We start from the raw sequence: 23,727 nt of genomic DNA on the forward strand, positions 1-23,727 counted from the left end.
GATGTGTTTTTTAAATGGGCCAGCTAGGACAGCCTCCAGATATTTTGCTCGTACTCTGAAATAAATTGAAAAGGCTTATTCTAACTTTTTGCCTAACCTAGGTTGGGACCTAATGAGCCTGAAATGAAATAAAATCGACTTGCAAAAAAACACTTATACTGCAGGTATTTTCCAAAATATGAAAACGTCATTGATAAAAAGTTAGGCAGGGCTTTATGTAGTTCGATATTTAAAAAATACATTCTGTATTATATCAACGTATATTCGTTTGTCCTTCAACAAAAGAAAATAATCATAAATGCCATTTGTCACCGATTATTGCTTTATATAAACTTATTAATTTTAAGAAATGCTCAGTTACAAAAACTTTAGGTATAGAGCACAACCAACTTTAACTGTACCGCACTGTAGGTACTGCACTGTACGCACTGTAAATTTTCCTTTGTAGATAGACACAATATTACTCATTGCAAAATATCATAAGAACAGTTAGCTTTAATACTCTGCGTCGGAGACTGTATATTTCTTAGTTATTTTCTATACATTTGTTGAATTAGTGTCCAGTTTAGCAATTTTCTATTACATGAGAATATCATAGCATCTAACTCTATCACAATGAGTTTTCTATAAGCGCTACTACGGAAGCTCAAACTCAAATTATTTATTGAACTTAAAGCCTGCATTAAAAAAATGGACCGATCAAAAATGCACCCTGTATTTAAAGGTCCGTTGCCGAGGAGAAAAAAATCGTACATTGACTTTTATATGTGTCTCTGTCACTCGTATACTATTATAGTGCTGTCACACTCGGCCTCGAAATACATAATTAAAAATGCGCTCGAGTGACATAGATGTAGCGAATGAAGAAATTACAGAAGATTTAAACAAAAATAAATAACTAAAAATTTACTAGAGTTAGTGCTTTCGTAGTAGGCTCCATATTATTAAAATTTTCACTTGGAAGCTTAAAATATGTACAAAAATTGTTACACATGTTATCGCCTAGATAAATAATGATTTAGCAATAATTTTAAGGTTTTTCAATTGTTTTGTTAAGTAGTTTTTTTTATCGTAAGGGTGCGCTTACATTACACTAACAGCGGCATAAGATACAGCTTCTGGTTTAAATGTGGCGACTGCGTCAAAAGTGCGTCCACATCTAGCGAATTCGCCGCAAGTGCGCATGCATGTTTGCTGTAAATAGCGCGCTTTATGCGAACCATACTATCGACGTGCACGTATCGACAGCGTGTAAGGTGGTCGCCGTACGTGCGTTAAAGACGCAGCTATAAGTTAGAGTAAGAAAGAGATATTTTGACCGCGCCAAGGTCACGATGCGGTAGTCTGTTACGGCTTTTACTTGAACTAATTAGTTTTTGGGGCACTTTTTGTAGGTAGGCCGACCGAATTTCCTACAAAATGGGCCCGGCAACCACAGAACTTGAAAAACTAGTTCTTTGTTCCGTGCAGGCAACCGTGTAATAGGATGGATGCTCTTTTAGATAGACACAATACTAGCAAACATGCGTGCGCTCGTGCGCACTCGCGGCGCATTCGCTAGGTCTGGACAAAACACACCTTTGTGTTAACGACGTAGTGGACTTACTTGACACTAAACGATGGTTCACAGTTAACCGCAAGCGAGGCCTGGTGTAAACGTGCCCTAAGCTCACTTAGTTTTGTAAACCTTAATTTAAGTTACACAGTACCGTACCAGCGATATAGAAATATGTTATTTTTTGTAGCCTTAATATAATTTTGTACAATAATCTACTCTTACAATTATTTGTTACAAGCCCATTTGATGGTCGCTTGGTGTCAACTTTAGTCAAGAGTTAATATCATTAGATACCACTTAGAATATTAGCGCGATTCAGAATTTACTACCACTTGGATTGACATGACTTCCCATAACTTATCTTACTTAACTTACCTGTCCAATTTCTTGGATAGGTAGGAAATTGGATAGGTGGAATACCACCCTTATACAAAAATAGAAGTAGAAGGAAAGCGTTCTAAAAGTTAAATATTAAATAATCTTAATTGAATTACAATAAAGTATCTTCTTACCCACTTTCTTATTAATGTTATAAAATATGGTGGTATCTAAAGTTAGTAGCTCTTCGAGTGATATTAGTATTTCGGTGGCACAAAAAAGTTGGTGAATGGTGATTTATATTGAAAAAATAGAAAGAAATGCTACCTACATATTGTAATGTTTTCATGGAGATCTTTAGGTGGCGCTCACACTACACATATGGCACTACTTTGAAAAAAACCGGACAAGTGCGAGTCGGACTCGCCCACCGAGGGTTCCGTACTTTTTAGTATTTGTTGTTATAGCGGCAACAGAAATACATCATCTGTGAAAACTTCGACTGTCTAGCTATCACGGTTCATGAGATACAGCCTGGTAACAGACGGACGGACGGACGGACAGCGGAGTCTTAGTAATAGGGTCCCGTTTTACCCTTTGGGTCGGAACCCCAAAAAAACTGTCAATCAAAAAAAAATGTGGTATCTAAATATATGTAAGGGATGCATACAGACTTACTGCCTTTCAACTTTGAGTAGCAGTGCGAGATACGACATTTTTTCAAAGTAGTTAGGACATGTAAATCACGAAATTATTAAGAAAAATTGTTGTACAGTCAGCAGCAGAAGTTGCTAAGCGGGCGAGGTGTTCATAATTACCTTGACACGCTCTTATTCTCTTAACAATAAACTCGCGTCAAGATTATTTTGAACACCTAGGCCACTTAGCAACTTCTGCTGCTGACTGTAGAATGCAACTGCGTAATGTGACTCGCGGCGAAGTAATTTATGAGTAAAAAAACTCCTATAATATAGTGACCACTATTGCACTTACCTAAACCACAACAGAGTCCTAGAGATTGCTCGTGCATTATTTAAACAATACCTAACATATTTCAGCCGTTTTACAAGCGCTTATTACATCTACACGGTCGCGGGGCACTCTTTGTATGTAGGCCGACCGAATTTCCTACAAAATGTGCCCGGCAACCACAGAACTTGAAAAATGAGTTCTTTGTTCCGTGCCGTCAACCGTGTAACTGTAATAGGATGGTTGCTCTTTTACCGCCCGTCGTGTCAACTCGTCGTTCTCGCATTTTCATACTAGTTATGAACGTAGAGTTCGACCAAGAAAAGTCTGCAGCGATTTTGATAGCCTACGCAGTGCTAGTGTTATTTTAAACGTCAAACTTCTGTCAAATTATGACGTATAAATAACACTTGCCCTGCGTGGGCCATCAAAATCGCTGCAGACTTGGTGTAACTTTAACAGCTACGAAATCAAACGATAAAAGCGCGTCCATCATAGCCAGATAACACCATCACCAACATTCTTTGCGCCACCATTTGTTACAACTTCGAAGGAATTTCTTCCTTTTATCAAGCAATACTAATTTTAACTATAGAATAGTTTAGATAAGCGAATGAACGAATACTCATTTAAGATCAATGTATATGTAGTTAAGTTAATATAGAAAGCGACAGCAATAATTATATTTGTATTTAAAGCTATTGAGGCGTTAAATTTTTAATAGTTGTGCTGGTTCAGTTAAAGGAGTTTTGCCGATTTTTTTATTGTTGTCCTATATATCTACGTACTTTCCGCTAGAAATAAAATATACCCAAAAATATATATGGGGTTCACTATCCAATTACATAGAGAGATTTGAAAAGTTCCATGAAAGGGTATGAGGTTGTTGACATAATTAAATAAAGTTATTCCATCTAGAGTTTAGACCATTACTCCTTGTATGCTAATCCTGTATGCCATCACGAAATAAAGCCCTTTACACTAGTTAATAACATCAAAAAAAATCGTAATAAAATCATGTGATTCAGTCCATTTTTAAAGTTTTAAACCTCATCTAGACAGCGACCTCTGTAGCACTTCAAACATGTGTTTAAATATGTGTCGCTTAACTTCAAACTCTGATAAATCCATTCGACCATGTTAGGTAATCGGGTAATAGCAAATATCTACCCTACCCGATTACCTTATCTTAATAGCGACTCAATTACATAATCAATGAGTAAGACTGACATTCAAGTGTAATTGTTTTTGAACTGTTGTGAGTCTGGGTAAAGGCATGTGCACACCAGATGCGTGTGCGTAGATACGTGCACGTTGTAATAATACATAATTATAAGTACTGAGGGCCTACCGCAAACCACGTTCGACGTGTTGCCTCTCTGTCGCACTTGTAAATTGATACATCAGTGTGACAAGAAGGCAACACGTCGAACGTGGTTTGCGATCAGATCAGAGGGCCTATTACCGCGAACGTCGAACGTTCGCGGTAATAGGCCCTCTGATCCTTATAAGTGACGGCACACCGCTTGCGTGACGTCGTGCACGACTCTAAAATTTTAGCGCACGTGCACATGCACGTCTACGCACACGAAGCTGGTGTGCTTTGGCCTTGGATTCAAAACAGTGATTTAAAATATGAATCAAATGAAAAGTCGGCATGATTCCTAAACTGAACTAGTACGGTAGACAGTTGTGACTAAGGAAGCTAGTTGTTATCTTAAAATGACAGAGATACTATTTTTCGGATGCGGGGAAAGACGGAAATTTTCTCAAAATGTTTTTTAGTAAAAAATGTTTTTAGAATGTTTCCTAGCAGATCAGTGTTCCCATTGTGTGATATACTTAGGTATTTGAATTAATTAAGTATAATAGTCAGCATGGATTATTAAATAATAAACAGCGAAATTAATTTTGAGTTTTCTTTAACCTGTATACCATAACATAACATAAACCAATGGAACTAAGGCCAATGTGGGGAAGACAAGCATATTAAATGCTAGGAAGCACAGTGTAAAAAGTAACAGTGGACCGACGCCTTTGAATTTTGCGTAAATGCCAACACCGCACAAGAACACAGTAGAATTGTCACAGACTTTTACACAACTGCTCAATATATTACGTGACATTTAATAAGACACGCTAGCCCTGTAAGTAGTACCAAACTACTAACAATGGCGATGTATGCAGTTCGGGTGCGCGCGACCCACCCCTCGCCCCTCGCACCCCGCTCGATTGCCCTGTCTAGACGGCCTCGACGAATGACTGTATTGTTGTAGACTGTGCTGGGACTGCTGTCATAGGGCAAAAACTCTCGTATTTGTGTATACGTACTAGGGCTCGCGGTCGAGTCCGTGTTTCGTTTACACGTTTCGAATACCCGTTTCCGAATAACACGTACACGGTTTTCTGGCCCGTTCCGCACGTGTAATTAAGAAACGTGTAATTAAGATCCGTCTCCACGGATAAACGGGTATTCGAAGAAACGGATCTTATTTACCCGTGGCTCCGGACACGTCCTTGACGAGTAGCGAAGGAACGAACCGGCGCGGCGTACTTAAGAGTTAGAAATAAGTAGACAAAAGATTCATGACGAGTTTCCGTCATATTTAACCTTATTCCGTGGTTCATAGAGTCGAAATTCAATAAACGGTTTACAGAACCCTTTTTGACCAGGTAGTTTTTGCTTGCAATGTTGCAAATACGAGTAGAAAATTTGAAATACAATAGGTATACCTATGCTACTTATCAAAATAGTATTTTATATAAGACTTCAAATACTAATACTTAATGGTTTATTAATATAACTTGATAGCAATAAATTTAGTGCTTAAAAAAAATAAAAGCAATAAAGAGTATAAAGACTTTATTACGTTAAAATCTGGCCATGCATGATCTGGTACCTAGGTGGTGGTAGGTAAGTATACAATATTCTTACCAATTACATATTTTTAAACAGTTCTTATATTTTTAATAATTTGTATTCTGTATATTGTATGTATGAGTTTTTACGAATATATTCTGTCAATAAGAAATGTATATTTTTAATCTAATTATTTTTTAAGTTACGTAAGCCAGACATCTTAGTATTATTATAGTAAACCAAGTAAAAATTAATAAATACAGTGTAAACTCTATATAACGACACTGAAGGGACTGCGGATTTTTCGACGTTAAGTATAGAGAGTGGTTGTTAAATGGAGTGAAATAAAAAGGTCATCTTACTATTCTAAATATTCTAATGTATCTGTTTATAATATACTTAGGACACATTTTGCACAAGAAGAATATTCATTTCATACAAATAACAACGCCTATTAATTTATAACGTGTAACATCTTGTCAAAAGTCTAGTGCCCGAGGTAAACATGTGCAAGTTGATCATACAAAAACAAAAGACAAATTTTCTTAGAATCTCCGGTACGTCAGTCGAAGTAAACACGTGCTAGATAATAAAACAACAAAACAGCAAACACAAAAACGTACACAGCTGCAGTTTATATCAATTTCGGCAACTTAGAAAGTATTTCTTAATGATGTATTATGCCTTATTGTTGTCGTTAAATAGAGTGAGCGTGACGCTATATAGAGTGTATTACTGTATAGAAAACAAGGTAAACCAACCAAAGTCAAACAATTTCGACATTTTAAGGAGTTTGTCGTTAAATCGAGTGACGTTATAAAGAGTTTATCAGTGTAATCATGTGTATCTGCCAATAAGTAATGTATTTACAACTTTTTATATATTTTAGTATGAATTTATGAAAAGTAAGACTTTTCTTAAATTCATTATCTTATAATCATATAAAATGAACTTTAATACTGTACTAATAAATATTATTTACAATTTTAGCAACAAAACGATTTTAAATTAAAGTAACTTGGAAAGACTGTATTTTACGAATTGGCCGACTAAGTGGCGAACTGGAGTCATACCTACTTACCTAAACACAATATCTTAAAAGTCATATTTATTTCGTGTTCATCTGCTTCGATACATTTGCTTCTTTAATTTTAGCCGCTGCATTTGTTACAATTTCATATATGTGTAGACAGGTTCTCCTTATTACACCGACATAAAGCTTATAATTAGCTATGGCAGTTCTGATAATGGTTTGGGACGCTACTTGTTTTCGGCGATATCAGACAAAAGGGTATTGGAAAACAACACGTTCTAATGAATGGATCACCACCGGCCGGCATTTATTACCCGAGCACTAGTGTGAAAGTGACCCCAGTCAACATGAATGATTACCAATTTTGAGATCTATCTTAATGTATTTAGCAATATAATTGCAAGGTAACCAAGGTAGCATAGCTTTTTAAGGTTCTCGCGTGAAATCCTGCGTTTCAAATGCCGCTGTACTTTTTTGCTTCGTTGGTAGATTAGTTAACACTTAGGTAATTGATAAAAATAACAAATAACCACGAAGTAGTAGTAGGTAGTATTTGTCTGCATACCTATTCTTCGCGAAACTATATATCTTACACCATTATATATAATTTGTGTTTCTTTGATTGAAATGTAATATGTAATGAAATTAACTTATAAGCAATAATAGTAAAAAAAAATTGGCCGAGTGGAGTCCGACTCGCACACGAAGGGTTCCGTACCATTATCTATAAAAACGGTCACCCATCCAAGTACTTAAGTCCCAGAGCCCCACTTAAGTCTTTATTTTATTCTGTTTTTAGTATTTGTTGTTATAGCGGCAACGGAAATACATCATCTGTGAATAAAGATACAGCCTGGTGACAGACGGACGGACGGACGGACGGACGGACAGCGGAGTCTTAGTAATAGGGTCCCGTTTTACCCTTTGGGTACGGAACCCTAATTAAGGTTCTAAACTAGGGACGAGTAAGTTCAAAATTAAAAATAGTAGACTATATAGAATAGGGACACCTACTTCCATTCATATACAGAGTCATTTTTGGACCGTTAGCCATATTGTGCGAGGTGATTAGGTAGGTCATACTGAACAACTTTTTCTATGGGACCAACCTAGAAATCCCAAAAAAAATTTGGCCTTCCCATAGAAAACGTCGACATCCACTCGACCAAAATGTATGAAACGGCCAAAAAAAATTTTGTGATTTCGGAGTTGGTCCCATACAAAAAGTTGTTCAGTATGGCCTACCTAATCACCTCGCACAATATGGCATACGGTCCAAAAATGACCCTGTATTGTATAGTTGGTTAAATATGTTATATTAACACATGTGTTAAAACTGTTATAAATAATTTAAAAAAAAATTCGTACGCTAAACGAGTTCATCTGAAGTCAACATTCAATACTAGACCTTGCATACCCAGACCTAGAGCATTGATTGGCTCAAACTGTTTCGGATCCGTTCGGGCCGGTCTTAAGTACCCGTGTAAACGGAGATACGTATCTGAGAAACGTTTCTTGGGAACGGTTCTTGGATACGTATCCGGATCCCGGCGGTTCCGTGTAAACCGTGTTCTTAGCACCGCCGGTCTTAAGAACACGGGTATTCGTTTCGGCGTGTAACACGGATACCGGGAGCCCTATGCGTGATAGGTGGGGGGTGCTCGACCAAATGTCATAGAGGGCCCCGAGACAAAACAAACTGCATTAAAAAAAAAACAAAATGGCCGACTTTTTTATTTTATTTTTTCAAGTTGGTCCGAGCGCGCTGAGATTTAGCATGGCGGGAGATAGAGGCCTCTAGATTCCTATGACAAAAACAATTTTTTTGGAAAAAATCCAAGATGGCGGAACAATAATTTCCATGTTGCAGGAATGTTCTGAGAACATTCTCGAGAACGTTTCCGCTTTTTGGGAATGTTCTGCAATTTGTACATTGCTATGCTGGTGGTACTGGACTATGAAACTAGGCGAATTCCAAAACAGTTTATAGGACATTTTAGTCTTTAAATATGATCAGGAATATTCTGTCAAAATCTCTCGGGTTCCTCATGGTTGTATATTATTTCCTTAATGGCGGTTATGCAATCTGCCACAGTTTTACGAATTTTTATAGATGGCACTACTGATGTTCACGGTCGGGTGTCACCCCCCAAATGGGTGACACCCGGGGCGCCCCCCCCCCCCCTAGCTACGCCACTGTGTTTTCGGCTACTTTTTGACATTACCCATCTTAGTACGTTGTAGGTAAGTACCTACTACAAAATAAGTTGTAAGCTTTATTGTTGGTTAGAACCATTAAAACCAAATTTTGTGATAATTTATAAACATACATCATTTATTTCAGCACGTTCAAATTATTATCTATTAAGGTTTAAAACCGTACACCGTATCATACAGCGAAGATTTATATCACACTTTTTTTTGTGAAATCGCATCACTTAAATTATCTTTTATACACAAAATAAACTTTTGAATATACCTAATAGAAACAGTATATCACATCAAATGTAAGGTCGTTTCAACAGGAAACGCCTGTGCACACCGGCTCTGTGTGCGAAGGTATACGTGACCGTACGCATTGTAATATACAGATCTTTATAAGAGACGGCACACCGCTTTTGACGTGTGCGCGCGCGGCTCAAAAATTTTAGCGCACGTGCACGTCTACGCACACGAAGCCGGTGTGTTCTGGGCTTTAAAGAAACGGAAGTACCTACTTCTCTATCTTCGTATAACAATCTTTAACAACAAAAACCAGTACCATACATAGTTGATATGACATACATATGTTACGTAAATGTTCATGTGATGTGTCATGTAATTTAAGCATGTCGTTTAAAAATGAGTTCGTCTAATCTTCGACTAGGTTCGTCTGCCTGCCTGACCAGTAATATATGATCAAGCGCCATATTGCGGAATTTCATTGGAACTAAATTTTTCATACTAAAATGAACTGTCACCACATACATGAGAATAACAGCGCCCTCTTTTACAATTATCATATATTTCTGGTCGGGCTTTAGGTAATAGACGCTCTGCACCTTATTAAATAATATTACAGCAAAATTAATTATAGGTAGGTACATATTTAATACCCCATAACCGTTGTGACAACTAGAGTGGTCAAGTCCGTAGGCAAAATATTATTTTTATATAGGAGGCAGACGAATCACGTGATTGTAACAATTATTGTCACCCATGGACATCTGCAACACCAAGTGCGTTCCCGGCATTTAAGATGGGAGTACGCTCTTTCCTTGAAAGTTTGAAGGTCGTATCGGTCCTGAAATACCGCGGGCGACAGTTCATTACACAGTTTAGAGCGAGGCAGGAAGTTTCTGGAGAAACGCAAGTAATGGACTGTCCACCATCTAAGTGGTGACATAGAGAAAAAAAACATAGTGCTCACTCCATACATCAGTTTTAGAACCAAAACGAATATTCTTTTCGTATTTGACATCTAGCATCGAGTAGCGGAATTATCAGTACTGCTACTTGACAATAGATGTTCCGTCGACCGAAAAGTCTAATGCTCAACAATTTCCAGCTAATATTATTACCGGATTAACCGGAATTCTATTTTCAACGACTTCTGCTTTTAATATTAGTTGTACATTGATGTTCAATACAATAGGGATTTTACGTCACAGTCAACTCACCTACTTTTTATATTTTTTATTAAATAGAACTTGTCGTTTAAATAAAAATAACTTCTATCTGTGTTTTTCTAATAATTATCCGGTGCTTTATTTCATGCTTGGTGTAAAATAATTTATTTTGAATACAGTATAATACCCTATTTTGTGAGTCGCGACACTAGAGAATTCTAGTATCAAGTAGCGGTACTGATAATTCCGCTACTCGATGCTAGATGTCGACTGCGAAAATAATAGTCGTTTTGGTACCAAAACTGATGTATGGAGTGAGCACTCTATTCTTACTATATTTCTCTATGGTGGTGATGATGGAAAAGTTAATCTACTATATCAACTTGCGAAGAATCTCCTCAGTTAAGTGGTAGACCTTCACAAATGCATGGATAAGCACGTTATTATGATCCTATTCTTATTATTTTATTTATTTATTTTATAGAAAATATATGAAGTGAATTGATATCTAGCATAATTATGTGTAGTATTTTTTTTTCTTTTTATGACTAGACCTTATAAATGTGTTAGACTTATTTATTTTTTTATAAATCGTTTTGATGTTTGTTACAGTGTGGCAAATATGAATCAACTTATCAAGAATATTATTATGATTTATTGTTATAGCCTGTCCGATTTCTAAGATGAAGTTCGCCATAGATTTACTATTAATACAGTATTTTTCAAATAATTTGGGTAGGTACGGTGACAGCTGTCATCTCAATACATTTTTGCGTTTTAAGCATATAAATTGTATGAAGATGACAGCTGTCACCGTACCCAATTTATGTGAAAGATACTTAATCATTGTGAATTATATTTTCCATAAATTAACTGCTCTTAATCGTATTCACATACTGAAACATTTTCTTTGCTAAATTTATATCATTCAAGTTTTTCCATCCCTCAGTCTCATAAACTTGGGGATTCTCTTTTATAAACTGAAAAACAGTTGTTTGTAGTTTTTCTAAATTATATCTTTCTGATATAAGTGCAATTTCCATGCAGTTTCCGACATTAATTTGTTCAGCGATAGCATATTGTACTAGGAAAAATAGGTTACTTAATTCAAATTTGCCTGCAATATCTAACAGATTAATGCAATCTTGCCTTAATATATCTTTAATAGTACCCGTATATAAGAATTGAAGGAGCAACTCCATATCATTATCGCTTATATCCAAGAATAGTGAGTCCGTGTCGTTCTTAACTTTGTTTCTTAATAGCGAACTGTGAGCGGCTAGAATTATCTTATGCACCTGATATGGTTTTCGACTAGCCGACTCAATTACAAAGTTAGTTTTCTCCTGCTTTGATAGAAGCTCACCAAAGTCATGATTAAGCTTAATTTGTTTAATTAGATCCATGTTAAAAGGGCTGGCGGGGTCCGTCTTTATCGCTATAGGAATGCAGAGTATCCTGCCTTCCAGGTTCTTCGGTGTGAAGCAGTAAGTTTTCACGAAGTATTTCTCATCGGCCTGATTTGATTTGAACACTTGCCATTTAAATTCATATGGTAAGTAGGATCGTCCGGGCGAGTTGCCTGTGACCGGTCCGTGGGTGACTTCCGGAGATTTGCTTATCCCGATGCTGAAGCTGCCAACTTTTCTTAGACATACAAATAGGTTGAGAAGACACTTGTTCCCCGGGCAGAAAGAGGTATTAAAATAGAACCACAAATCAGGGTCGTTGTCAGTGAAAGTGCCTCCTATGTCGTATTCGCCATACCGTTGAAGTTTGTTGGAGATATCGTAAATGCTTAAGTGTTTTGCGGACGTCGTTTGGCGTTTGTGTAAGGAGGATATGTCTTCATGGTTCACCTGAAAATTAAATAAAAGGGTAAGTAAGGTTGCATAGGTAAGTAATAACCATTTCGTAATACAAAAATTAGAATGGAATGGTGACCTTTTTATGCGCCCAGAAGATAGGAACCACTATAAATAGGTAGATAAAAACTGTATTGCAAAATATTGCCAAAAAAAATTACTTTTAATAAAATTAAACTAAAACTCAGGTCTAAGTACTATACTAAACTAATTATGATATTGCCCCAGCCAAAGGCTTAAACTGTGGGCTGCATGCCTCAAAAGTTTATTTTCTAATGTTAAAGATTCATTGATCATAATTATATAAGAGATGTGTAAAGCCACAAAACTTACACAGTAAGTAATAAACACGGTAGTGACAATGGCACTACCTACATGTCTCCGTTCATTATGCAGTAACTCTGATAGTCAAAATTTGGCCACCATCATTTATTATTCAGCTGTCGAACTTTGCGGGCATGATTTATTCTTCAATTTTAAACCTTTTATATAATCAATGGTTGCACAGGACCGTGACGAATGGCGTAAAATGAAAGAGGCCTACACCCGAAGGGTAGAAAAAGGCTAAAGAGAGAGAGAGATACATATAATCAATGAATATTTTGTATCATTACAGGATACATACTTGGAGGATATAACCAACCGGAGACGCCTTGTCAGTAATTTTCTGTACAAAACAGTCTGCCGATTTTTGAAGGGGAGGGGCATGTCAAATGTATATGTAACGTTAAAATAGCCATGTCAGATAAACGTCAGTCCATACAATGTGTATGACCATTAGCCGCCTATTTTCGACAGAGGGGAACGCCTGTATGGCTACTCCGTTTGGTTATATTATATCCTCTAAGTTTATGTATATTTACCTCCACACACTGATTGCCAGTGTTATCAGCTTGAGGAACGGGTGGCTCCCTTCTTTGCATGGGATGCATTGGATGTCTGTTCTGAAACCCCTCGAAGAATATCATTTTTGACAGCACCGGGATTTTAATGCTCACACAATCTGCTCTTTAGTCTTGGTCTATAAATACAAAATTTAATTTATTGATTATTATGCAGCCAAGACTTAATAACAATAAATTTTACAAATATTTACGTGACGATGAATAGAATAGAATAAAACTTTATTTTATATAATTTAAGTTACAGAATTATGGCCCGCCAAGTGCAAGCAGTATTATTTTACATATATGTCTTAGGTATCAAAAAGAACTAATGTAAAGTAAATGGTTCGAGTTGGATTTTGGTTTGGTTGGAATGTTTTTGTTGATCGCCAATATGAGTCATTCTGTTGATTGCATCATTAGATTGTAATTTGTAGACTATACAAGTAACAAATGTTGGATGCGTATATTGTTTTAAGTCGATTTTATTAACTGTTACTCGTCATCCCGGTCAACAAACAAATATCTTAAATTTTTCCTCACAAAAAATTCTGATGACAACATTTCAGTCCTTTGTATTCGTATGCGTAATTACCTGCAAATTATTTTCAAACGAAGCACTTTGATGCCGCCCCTTAACCTGCGGTACTGCTGCGTAATTTTAATGTAACTAATAACTTTTCCTTACATTAAAAATAATAAAAATAGACACCGCCGACTTTTACTGACAAATAAAATAATGTTAAAATGACGTATGACGTACAAATGGACACGAAATGACAGTTGACAGCTCCCACTAGGGTTGTCCCTATCTTTGTTTACTACTATTTACGATTGGATTACGCATTGTTTACAAAATTTAATTTTACTAAATTGCATGTTTTAATAAATAAAACACACGTTTGTAAATTTTTGCACGTTGTAAACAGTAAACAAACAATCTATGATAGTCTTTTTAGCCATGTACACATGGAAATATTCAAAATTAAAACATTATTGTGAACGCATTCTAAGCAAGACAGGATGACCAACATCAAGAAAACTAATAATGAGCGCTGCCAACACTGATATCAGTCATGTGTAGTTGTTGTAGATTATAGTAGGTATCGTTGCTTGCTTGCTTTCTTTACTTTGCACCGCGCGTCGTCTACCAATTGGACTTAAATTGAATGAATAAATATTCATAACATTAAAGTTAATAATATAAACTTAATACATAATAATTAAACGTAAACAACATACAACCGTGCCAATAATACGAGGATGTGTAGAAATATGTGAAAGTGACAGTCGCAACAATCGAGTCAGTTTTTGTGATTATAATGTTATTTCGCATAGTTTCAAGTGCACCAGTTTGTATGTGCTGAAATGTTACATTTGGGAGTTCTTTCGTGTATCGTCGAGGACACCTGATGCGCGATGTTCGAGGCGGGATAGCAAGCGCTTGCACGATCAACATTTATAATGCAACAAGATTGTTTAGCGGACGAGTGCAAGAGTAAAAGTCTGCGGCGGAGGCCCACGAAGGTTCTGAAGATAGCTGAGAGCTTCACGAACTTGGATGAGACTGCGAAGGCGGGCCGTTTCGTGAGGGGGCCTAACTGGCGAAGGCGTCGTGAGGGACTCGACGGGAGGACCAAGTGTTGTGATGATGATTTCTGTGCTAAGGAGTCGAGTGTGAGTGATGACAGTGAGAAGGTGGGCGACCGGAGGGTCACGGGCTCGTCGTGCACGGCCCTCCGGACCGCGGTGGCTGCCCTGTACCCGTTTGACGACTTCATCCTGGAGAAGATTGGCTCTGGATTCTTCTCCGAAGTTTTCAAAGTAAGTAACCTGCTTTTACAGTACTGGTAAATCATTTGATGAAATCTACATCAAATTATAGCAATATTGTATACAACAAGGTCTTATTTTGAAGATGAGATTTACTGTAGATTTTTACATTCAACCAACTTTTTTTCATTTTTCTGCATTATTCTTGGAAAAATACCAATAAGAAAAAAACATTTTTTTTTTTCTGCTTGCAAAGGGTATAATATTGACAATACTGTAAGAAAACTTAATTGTGGCTTCCATATTTTCAATCATGTTCATATTTATAAGCATTCAGAGTTACATGCTTACTTGTTGGTAAATATGGAGTGTGCATCATCTGCCCGAGATATCTTTTCAGTAGTTGTGTCAGAACATGGTTATATATGTGAATGAGTCATACAATCTAGGAGCCTTTGTTGACAAAACATGAACGAAATTTCCTTTGCTTTTAAAAATAATTTTACGGTAATTGTTCCTAGTGGTGTTTACCTTGCAGATGCAATTTAACATTCTTGACTCCCAAAAATGACAACAAATATTGATTTAAGTTTCTCTGTCTTTTGCTACTGCTTTAAAATACATTTTGAATGAACTGCACACTTTTTTAACGCATTCACTGCCGGGGGGCGTGGCTTAGGAACGAAGTTGTATGGCGGTGGACGCACATGTGCGTCGGGGGCAGTGAATGTGTTAAACAATGGTGGTGCTTCCCTAATAAGTGTCTGTATGGCTGTTGATTTTCTGTCGAATAAACTCTATAACTAAATTTTTATTTTAATGTTTATTTCACTAATATTTTCTCAAGAACAACATCTAAAATAGTAAAAAATGCAAAATTATTTCTGGTGTCATTTTACTATTTCATATTCTGGATATCACTAGAGTAGTGAATTAAAATTGGCATTAGTCACCATCCTCGGGCTTGTCCCGGCAACCACAATGATTATTCACCCATTCAAGCTTGTGACGTGTGAGTAACAATTATTATCCTTGACAGTGACCGTGACACATTTAATTTATATGTCCTGCCACTCCTGCCTTTAAAGAGGTTTTGTTACCAAGTCAATACAAAATTGGCAAAATGTTCTATGGGTAGTCTTTGAATAGGTATTTATTAAGTTATTAAATGCCACAGTATAGCAAAATTAAGATTTTTTTAATATAACAAAACTGAGTGGCAACCATGTTAGTCCAGTGGTGGGCAAAGTATGGCCCGCGGGGCAGATCCGGCCCACAAAAGGATTTTATCCGGCCCGCAGCTGGTCCTTCGAAAAAATGTGTAGGTATATGACCAGCAATATGATAAAAATCAATTTTTGCTGTAAACCTGTCTTCTGGATTTTTTTCATGTTTTGGGCCCCTCGTGAGGGAAGTTTGCCCACCAATGGATAGCCTGTTTGAAATTTTGATAGATGGACTACTTCAAATATTGCAGGAGACATGTTCATATAGTGCATTATGCAGTGGCGGATTTGCCCTAAGGCCCGGTAGGCCCGGGCCTAGGGCTGCAAGATACTAGGGGCGGCAAATTGTGACAAAAAAAATTGCTAGCTGATAAAGACGAAATAACTCAAAAGGTGGACAATATGATGGGTGCTGAGTAAGGGGCGGCCACATGGCCTGGGGCCTAGGGCGGCAAAGACTGCAAATCCGCCACTGGCATTATCTCTTACCCCTATTTCAGAAAGATATTTTTATCCCCAATTACCACAATGTGACCTTGACTTTGTTGACAGATAATAATATAACACACAGAAATAATATTTGGCTCACGTAGACAGAGACATTATTGTCTTTTTATGATTTTGTTTTTCAATATTTTTCCGGTAAACAGTGAAATGTTTATAATGGTATGATGTAATTTAAAAGTTTTTAATAGTTAAGTAACTAAATACGACCGACGAACGGTATGGCCTAGTGGGTAGTGACCCTGCCTGTGAAGCCGATGGTCCTGGGTTCGAATCCCAGTAAGGGCATTTATTTGTGTGATGACACAGATATTTGTTCCTGAGTCATGGTTGTTTTCTATGTATTTAAGTATTTATATATTATATATATCGTTGTCTGAGTACCCACAACACAAGCCTTCTTGAGCTTACTGTGGGACTTAGTCAATCTGTGTAAGAATGTCCTATAATATTTATTTATTTAAATAAAATTGTAAAATCCATCCAATCTGAGGAAATTTTTAAACATACAAATATAAGATATCACTTACGATATCTGTCTTCCGTCACTGAAAAGTATAGTTATATCATATTAAAGTTTGTAAACTGAGATACTCATTGGTGTGAGTTGGCGACCAGTCTAGCCTAGTGGGTAGAGACCCTGCCTATGAAACCGATGGTCCTGAGTTCGAATCCTGGTAAGGGCATTTATTATAGTATAAAGTAAGTAGACCTATATTAATGTTTACACATAAAATACCATTATCCTATCATTAACCCCATCTACATACTTTTCATTTTGCAAAATAGGTATTCATTCGACAAAGGAATTTCACACTGAACATATTGTTAACACAAGTGATGTAAAGAAAGGCATACCTTAACTCTGACATCATTATAGTAGTCTTATTAGATTGTTAAAGAGCTATGCTTCATAAATATTTACTATGAGTAAGAAAAACCGGCCAAGTGCAAGTCGGACTCGCGCACGGAGGGTTTCGGACCATTACGTAAAAAACGGCAGAAATCACGTTTGTTGTATGAAAGCCCCACTTAAATATTTATTTTATTCTGTTTTTAGTATTTGTTGTTATAGCGGCAACAGAAATACATCATCTGTGAAAATTTCAACTGCCTAGCTATCACGGTTCATGAGATACAGCCTGGTGACAGACAGACGGACAGCGGAGTCTTAGTAATAGGGTCCCGTTTTTACCCTTTGGGTACGGAACCCTAAAAATTAACTAATGTAGTCAATAATGAATGTTGTGACATTCTGAGCCTTCTCTGTAGGTATGTTTACAAGATTTTGAATTACTGATGCGTTTATGTTGTAAGTTGTATATAAATTATGTACAGTAAAGGGCCATAAAGTTTGCACATCGGAATTTCGGCTTCGTAGAGCGTTGTCTCTTTCATTCTCGTTGCCTCCAATATTCTCTTTCTAAATACCGATGTGCAAACTTTATGGCCCTTTACTGTACCCACAGTAGGAGGATATCAATTTTTAATTTGCGTATTGCTATTGAATGCAAATGAGTATAATATATACGTGCCCAACCGTCTTGATTTTGCCACTTAAGAATACCTAAACTGTACTACTAAAACAAGAATTCCATTCAAGACCATTCTTAGATTCTTATAAACATCTTTATCTCAAAGACTAATTTATACTGAAATCTAACATTTACCGACCCCTGTTTACATTTTATAAACTAAACATCTGCCATGCATAGCTAATCTGTGGAATGAACCTTCAAACCTTCAAGAAAAGTACTCCCAACTTATAACTCTGTATCTTTAGGTGCTTAAATAAAAGCAAACAAATAATTTGCACATTTTCGGGTAGTTATAACATTATTGATTAACCAACCAAATACAAAACCACCTGGATATGTCACTGAACGACCTGACTTTAACCTACATTATTTGATCAATAATGTTTTCATCTACACTCAAATGGCTTCTTAAGTTTTTGTTTACTCTTTTTAGGGTTCCGTACCTCAGAAGGAAAAAATGGAACCCTTATAGGATCACTCGTGCGTCTGTCTGTTTGTCCGTCTGTCACAGCCTATTTTCTCGGAAACTACTGGACCAATTAAGTTGAAATTTGGTACACATACGTAAATTAATGACCCAAAGTTGGACATATTTTTTTTATAATTTTAAAATACGTATGTTCGAAGTTATTTAAGAAAATAGCCAAAAAATAACCTTTCCCCCCCTTTATCTCCGAAACTACTGGGTCTAAAATTTTGAAAAAAATACACAAATTAGTTCTTTACCTATAGATGACAGGAAAACCTATCAGAAATGTGCAGTCAAGCGTGAGTCGGACTTATGTACGGAACCCTAGAAACGCGAGTCCGACTCGTACTTGGCCGATTTTTTTTAAATACCTAAAGATTAGATTATAAAGGCCGGCAACGCACTTGTAACCCCTCTGGTCTAGCAGGTGTCCATGGGCAACTGTCATTGCTTACCATCAGGCGATTCATCTGCTCCTTTTGCCTCCTATAAAAAAAAAACCTAGAAGTAATTAATTTTCTGTTTTGCTTTAACGTAATTGTCTGTGTAATTGTTCTTTTGTGACGTTAATAACTTGTCAACTTGTGGTGTCATAGGGTCGAGTGTCATAGTTTTTTCTGTAGTTATGCTAATGAATAGGAAGAAGTTACCTGTTTTAAGTCTAAGGCTTGGTGACGCATTTTTTTTCTATCTACATACCTTGTACTAACTATTGCCTCCTACTACCTATTAGACTAGTTAGTAATTACTAATTAATCTAACAGAATCTGAGCCCCCTCGTATTAAAGATACATTTAACCCAGAAATGTAAGTGTTAAACAAAAGATTGCTTATTCTCAGGAAAGTAAATGGTAGGCTACCAAAGTATGCTATTATGAGCAACACTTTTGGAATGCTCCTTTTCGAATAGGTACCTATGTGTATTTATCCCTGTTCTGCCATAGTCTCATTTAATCACGAATTAAAATAATATCGTGCTTATCAAATTGAGGGTCTACCGCGAACACCGAAAATCGAATTTCTCTATCGCTCGAATTTGCAAGACGATAAGTCCTCAGACCTGCTAGCATGAGTTGCCTTCTCGTGCGCGACTCCATATATATTATGTACATCTAGCGCGACTTCAAGTATGGACTCGCGCGCGAGAACGCAACTCATGCTAGCCGGTCGGATGGACGTTTAATTTCTAATAACTGGGAGACCGAGCTTTGCTCGGAAAACATATAAAAACACAAAAATGCGCGTTTTCCCAGAGATAAGACCTAGCCAGATCGATTTATCGCCCCCGAAAACCCCCATATAGCAAATTTCATCGAAATCGTTAGATTTCCGTTTCCAAGATCCCCGAAATATACATATATGTATATTAATAAACGAGAATTGCTCGTTTAAAGGTATTGGATTAGATAGATAGATAGATAGGTACCTAAGTTTGACCTAAGCGGTTACAAACAACTAGGTATATTTTGCCTAAGCATTTTACGAACTTGTAAACATGTTTTGGCAATAAATATATCAAGTTTGTACCTAAATTCGCAAACCTTTCTTGAAGGGCAGGCAAAGTCATGTTTTCTTACGACATCGACACTGTCGTTGACATTGATAAATATCAAGTTGGTCAGGAATATTGTGTGTGTATTTTCACGGCTTCTGCTTTGAATGGGAAATTGCTTTAGGAAATTAGATACTTAGTCCTTCTCGATATAAGGCTCCGTCATACAGGCGCGTTTTGCGGGCGGCGCGTGAGCGGGGCGCTCCGCGTTTCATATAAAACGCTCACGCCCCGCCCTGAAAACGCGCCTGTGTGACGGAACCTTAATATAAAATACTCCTAATTATCAAATATCATTTGTAGATATTACCTCTATGTATGAAAATATTAAAAATACTATAAAGTTTATAAGGTGTAGTTATTCCGAATGTCATATCAAAAATTCCTTAAATTTCATCATTAAGAGATTTTAGAAAATGGTTTTATTTATTATTCGTTATTTGGTATCTACTTCTGTTTAGCTAGTGGAAAAAAGTTGTCATCACACTTGCATAGTAAGCGAGCTTATATCACGCATGTCCAGCGGGAGGTAAAGTACATTTTACTCCCACGGGAGTTACAGCTTTTTTTAAATATGTTACTAACGTAGGGGAATAGCTATGGTTAATATACATCAAATTGTATAAAAATATTTTCCATAATGTCAATTAATTTTAATGCAGTTCTGTAAATCTTAATTTACCTTATCTGTGACATCGAGCCTCGAGGCATATCTTCAATTAACGTCAACCGAGGAAAAACATCTGTCATAACAGCAGTGCAAGGTCTAGAGGTAACCTCGCCATTATAAGCACGGTGTTATTATTTAAAGCCTATCCCCTTATTCATATAACTTTACGGGCCTGATAATTATGTTTTATCCCTTTCTTACAAATACATAAGTCAAAATGACAGATAAGGACAAACGATTATTAGCTAATTGAAGTCTGTAGCGCGTTTTTGAATGACGTATTTTATTATAATTGATATCTTTATTTTCTTGTTTTTGAGGATTATATGAGAATTATGTACCTAATATCTCTGCATGGAACTAATAAAGACTACCCAGTTCCATGCCGCACTTTACATGATATCATCTTTATTACGAGAATATTACTTAATATTACTGTCATGTAAATTGACATAGGCACCTTAACAATCTACAATGTATCAAATATTATTATGAGGTGAAGATCTAATCTAATCTTTACAACAACTTTATCGACTAAAAAATTATGGTTAACAGTTAGCATGTTAGCAAACGTATCGAATGTCTGTCTATAGGAACATCGAAATTTATCAGAGGATTTTTTTAATTATCAATCAACTGTTCGTTTGAGTTAACATTTACTAATAGTTTATATACTAATATAGGTACAGGCACACATCTTTCCTTCAGTTGTATGTATGTATATCCTAGTTTCATAATTCCTACGTTTATCTTTGTTCCGGTTAGGCTAAATAAAATGCTGATATATATTTTTTTAATACTAAGATTAATCGACGAATCCGCGCTTGTCCATTTCGCCTCCGCGTCCGTAGCATGGTCTCTCGAATCCACAGAACTCGCGCACGCAGGTACCTACTGACCAGACATAGAAGTTTTTGTGGCATAAACGAGTGTTTGAAAAAATGAAACATCGATAAATCTGTTATCGATAAGTCTGTAACAGATTAATAATTAAAAGATGTAACTTCTACTTGCTGTACATTACCTACAAATTTTAAGAACGCAAATCAATTACCTACTGGTACATACTTTCTTTATTACTGTATTTAGTGTACTTAAAAATAAAAACGTAAACTGTAGTACGTATACACTTATACAGTGCCAAAATAATAGAAAACTAACAAAATATCAAAGGAGATATCGAACGTGTTGTGTACTTCGCGGTAGCTATGTTATTATACAGTGTTATAAATATCTATGATAAAGTTAAGGTAACATCGATAACAGACATAACGATATGTTTACTTTATTTTGCCACTATAACTTCAATGTCTGCTACTTACATATATCAGTATCATGTTTTCATCTCGTTAAACCAATAGAACGCAGGATTTTTCTCTTTTTACGTAACGTACAGGTTAAAGATTTCTATTATCTAGAAACAATGCCTTACGACGTCAGCGTCTTTGACCTGTTATGTATTGTGTACACACGAATTATTTACACGTGAAATCTGAGCTGAAATATGATCACAAAGGACATTATATTCCATTAAATAAAACGTGCTCAATCCTATGTTTTGTTTCTACTTGGTAAACAAGAGAGTAAATAATATTTCGTTTCGTAAATAACCGCTTTTATTCCAACGTAAAATTTTGGTTACTTCAGTATTTTTCCTCTATTTAAGACAGTTTTATAGGTAAATAATAGAAACGTGTTATTTTTGGGGGTAGACTACTCGTATTTTGTAATATAACAGTCTCCTACTCTGCCCTAGTACTGACTTTCCCACTTAGGCCAGTCGTATGTTCAATCAACATTTTGTCTCTCTTGTCCCCGCCGCGATACTCATGGCTATCGGTGGCATAGCGTTCGTAGAATTAGGTTCCCATCGTCACGGAAGCCCTAAGAAAAAGTATGCCAAATTAGGACCAGCACAGACGGACTGCTGCAGTTCCGATACAAATTGCAGTCGGGTTGCAGTCCGTCTGTATCGGCCCTTAGCTCCGACGTGCCCATAGAAATCTCCACTCCACCTACCTGCTTAAGTATAAATACTTTAAATTCCTGCCGTTTACAAAGCGCATCCTCAGAAGCACTAGATTTTGGCAAGTCGCAGTAACTTTGTAGTGGTTAGAAGTTCAGCTAAAGCGACCACATGGAGTTAGCACAAGCACTCCTAGCATTATCTAAACAAATTCTCGTATAAAGGCGCAACTTCGTAGTTTGAGAACACTGCCAACAACATAAAGGCCAATTCTGTTCTACTAATTTGGCATGTTTTTTATTTGATTTTGATACGATCTTGAGCCAGCGGCTGTCGCTGATTGGTCCTCACGAAATGCAATCAGGAGTCGTCTCATATGGCATCTCGCTCGCTCTTATTGGTGCATGTGAGATGCTTTAATGACACGACTCAAGGTCGATGTGATAAGATCACATCCTTATCAAACTTTTAAATCGGAATTGGATTCAGTCCCAGACAGCTTGGAATTTGATTAATCCGCCATGTTTTTAATAGGGCGCCTCGGGTGTTCGAAGATTAGGTTTTACAATATTCACCTTGTGTCCTGAGGGGTTCCGTTGACGTTGTTCGTTAGAAAGTTATTAGGGTCAGATTAGACCAGCCTTTAGAGAGACCCCATACTAGCGTCTCCCGAGCATAGGTGTCTAGTCAAATCTATGGCTGCTCGAAGTAACGTTAGCGCAACGTCATTTTCCATAGCGCTGACTAGACGTCGACGCTCAAAAGACGCTAGTGTGGTGGCCCTTAGATTTACCTCCTCAAAACAATTGGTAAGTACAAATTTGTTTTACAACCGTACACGGTGACGTCGATCCGTTGCGCTCTCTGTACATTTTGATGCGTTAACGAGGCGTCAACGTACTTTACGCATTGTTGTGGTCATTCGTTAAGATGT

The 23,727-nt window shown here is 36.8% G+C and overlaps 2 protein-coding genes across 2 annotated transcripts in view; one reads left to right on the forward strand and one right to left on the reverse strand.

Moving 5' to 3' along the window:
• Positions 1–11,132: 11,132 nt before the first annotated feature.
• On the reverse strand, positions 11,133–13,834 carry LOC134793341 (uncharacterized). Its single transcript, XM_063764889.1, has 3 exons — positions 13,691–13,834; positions 13,075–13,232; positions 11,133–12,205 (listed from the first exon to the last, which is right to left on the reverse strand). The coding sequence occupies exons 2-3, from the start codon at positions 13,177–13,179 to the stop codon at positions 11,216–11,218; spliced, it is 1,095 nt and encodes a 364-aa protein (XP_063620959.1). The 5' UTR covers positions 13,180–13,232; positions 13,691–13,834; the 3' UTR covers positions 11,133–11,215.
• A 274-nt stretch (positions 13,835–14,108) lies between these two features.
• Positions 14,109–23,727, forward strand: part of LOC134793354 (uncharacterized) — a 125,849-nt gene continuing 116,230 nt past the window's right edge. The window contains exon 1 of the mRNA XM_063764911.1: positions 14,109–14,919. Coding sequence (XP_063620981.1) covers positions 14,560–14,919 — 360 coding nt within the window. The 5' untranslated portion in view covers positions 14,109–14,559. The remainder of the gene's footprint in view (positions 14,920–23,727) is intronic.

The sequence above is a fragment of the Cydia splendana genome, chromosome 9 (assembly GCF_910591565.1).
Source record: "Cydia splendana chromosome 9, ilCydSple1.2, whole genome shotgun sequence".
Lineage (NCBI taxonomy): Eukaryota > Metazoa > Arthropoda > Insecta > Lepidoptera > Tortricidae > Cydia > Cydia splendana.

Bases quoted from the DNA above. Each gene is read 5' to 3' on its own strand.
- LOC134793341 (XM_063764889.1), bottom strand. From the start codon at position 13,179: ATGATATTCTTCGAGGGGTTTCAGAACAGACATCCAATGCATCCCATG. The intron at 12,206-13,074 runs GTAAATATACAT...TTTAATTTTCAG, and splicing joins CTGGCAATCAGTGTGTGGAG to GTGAACCATGAAGACATATC.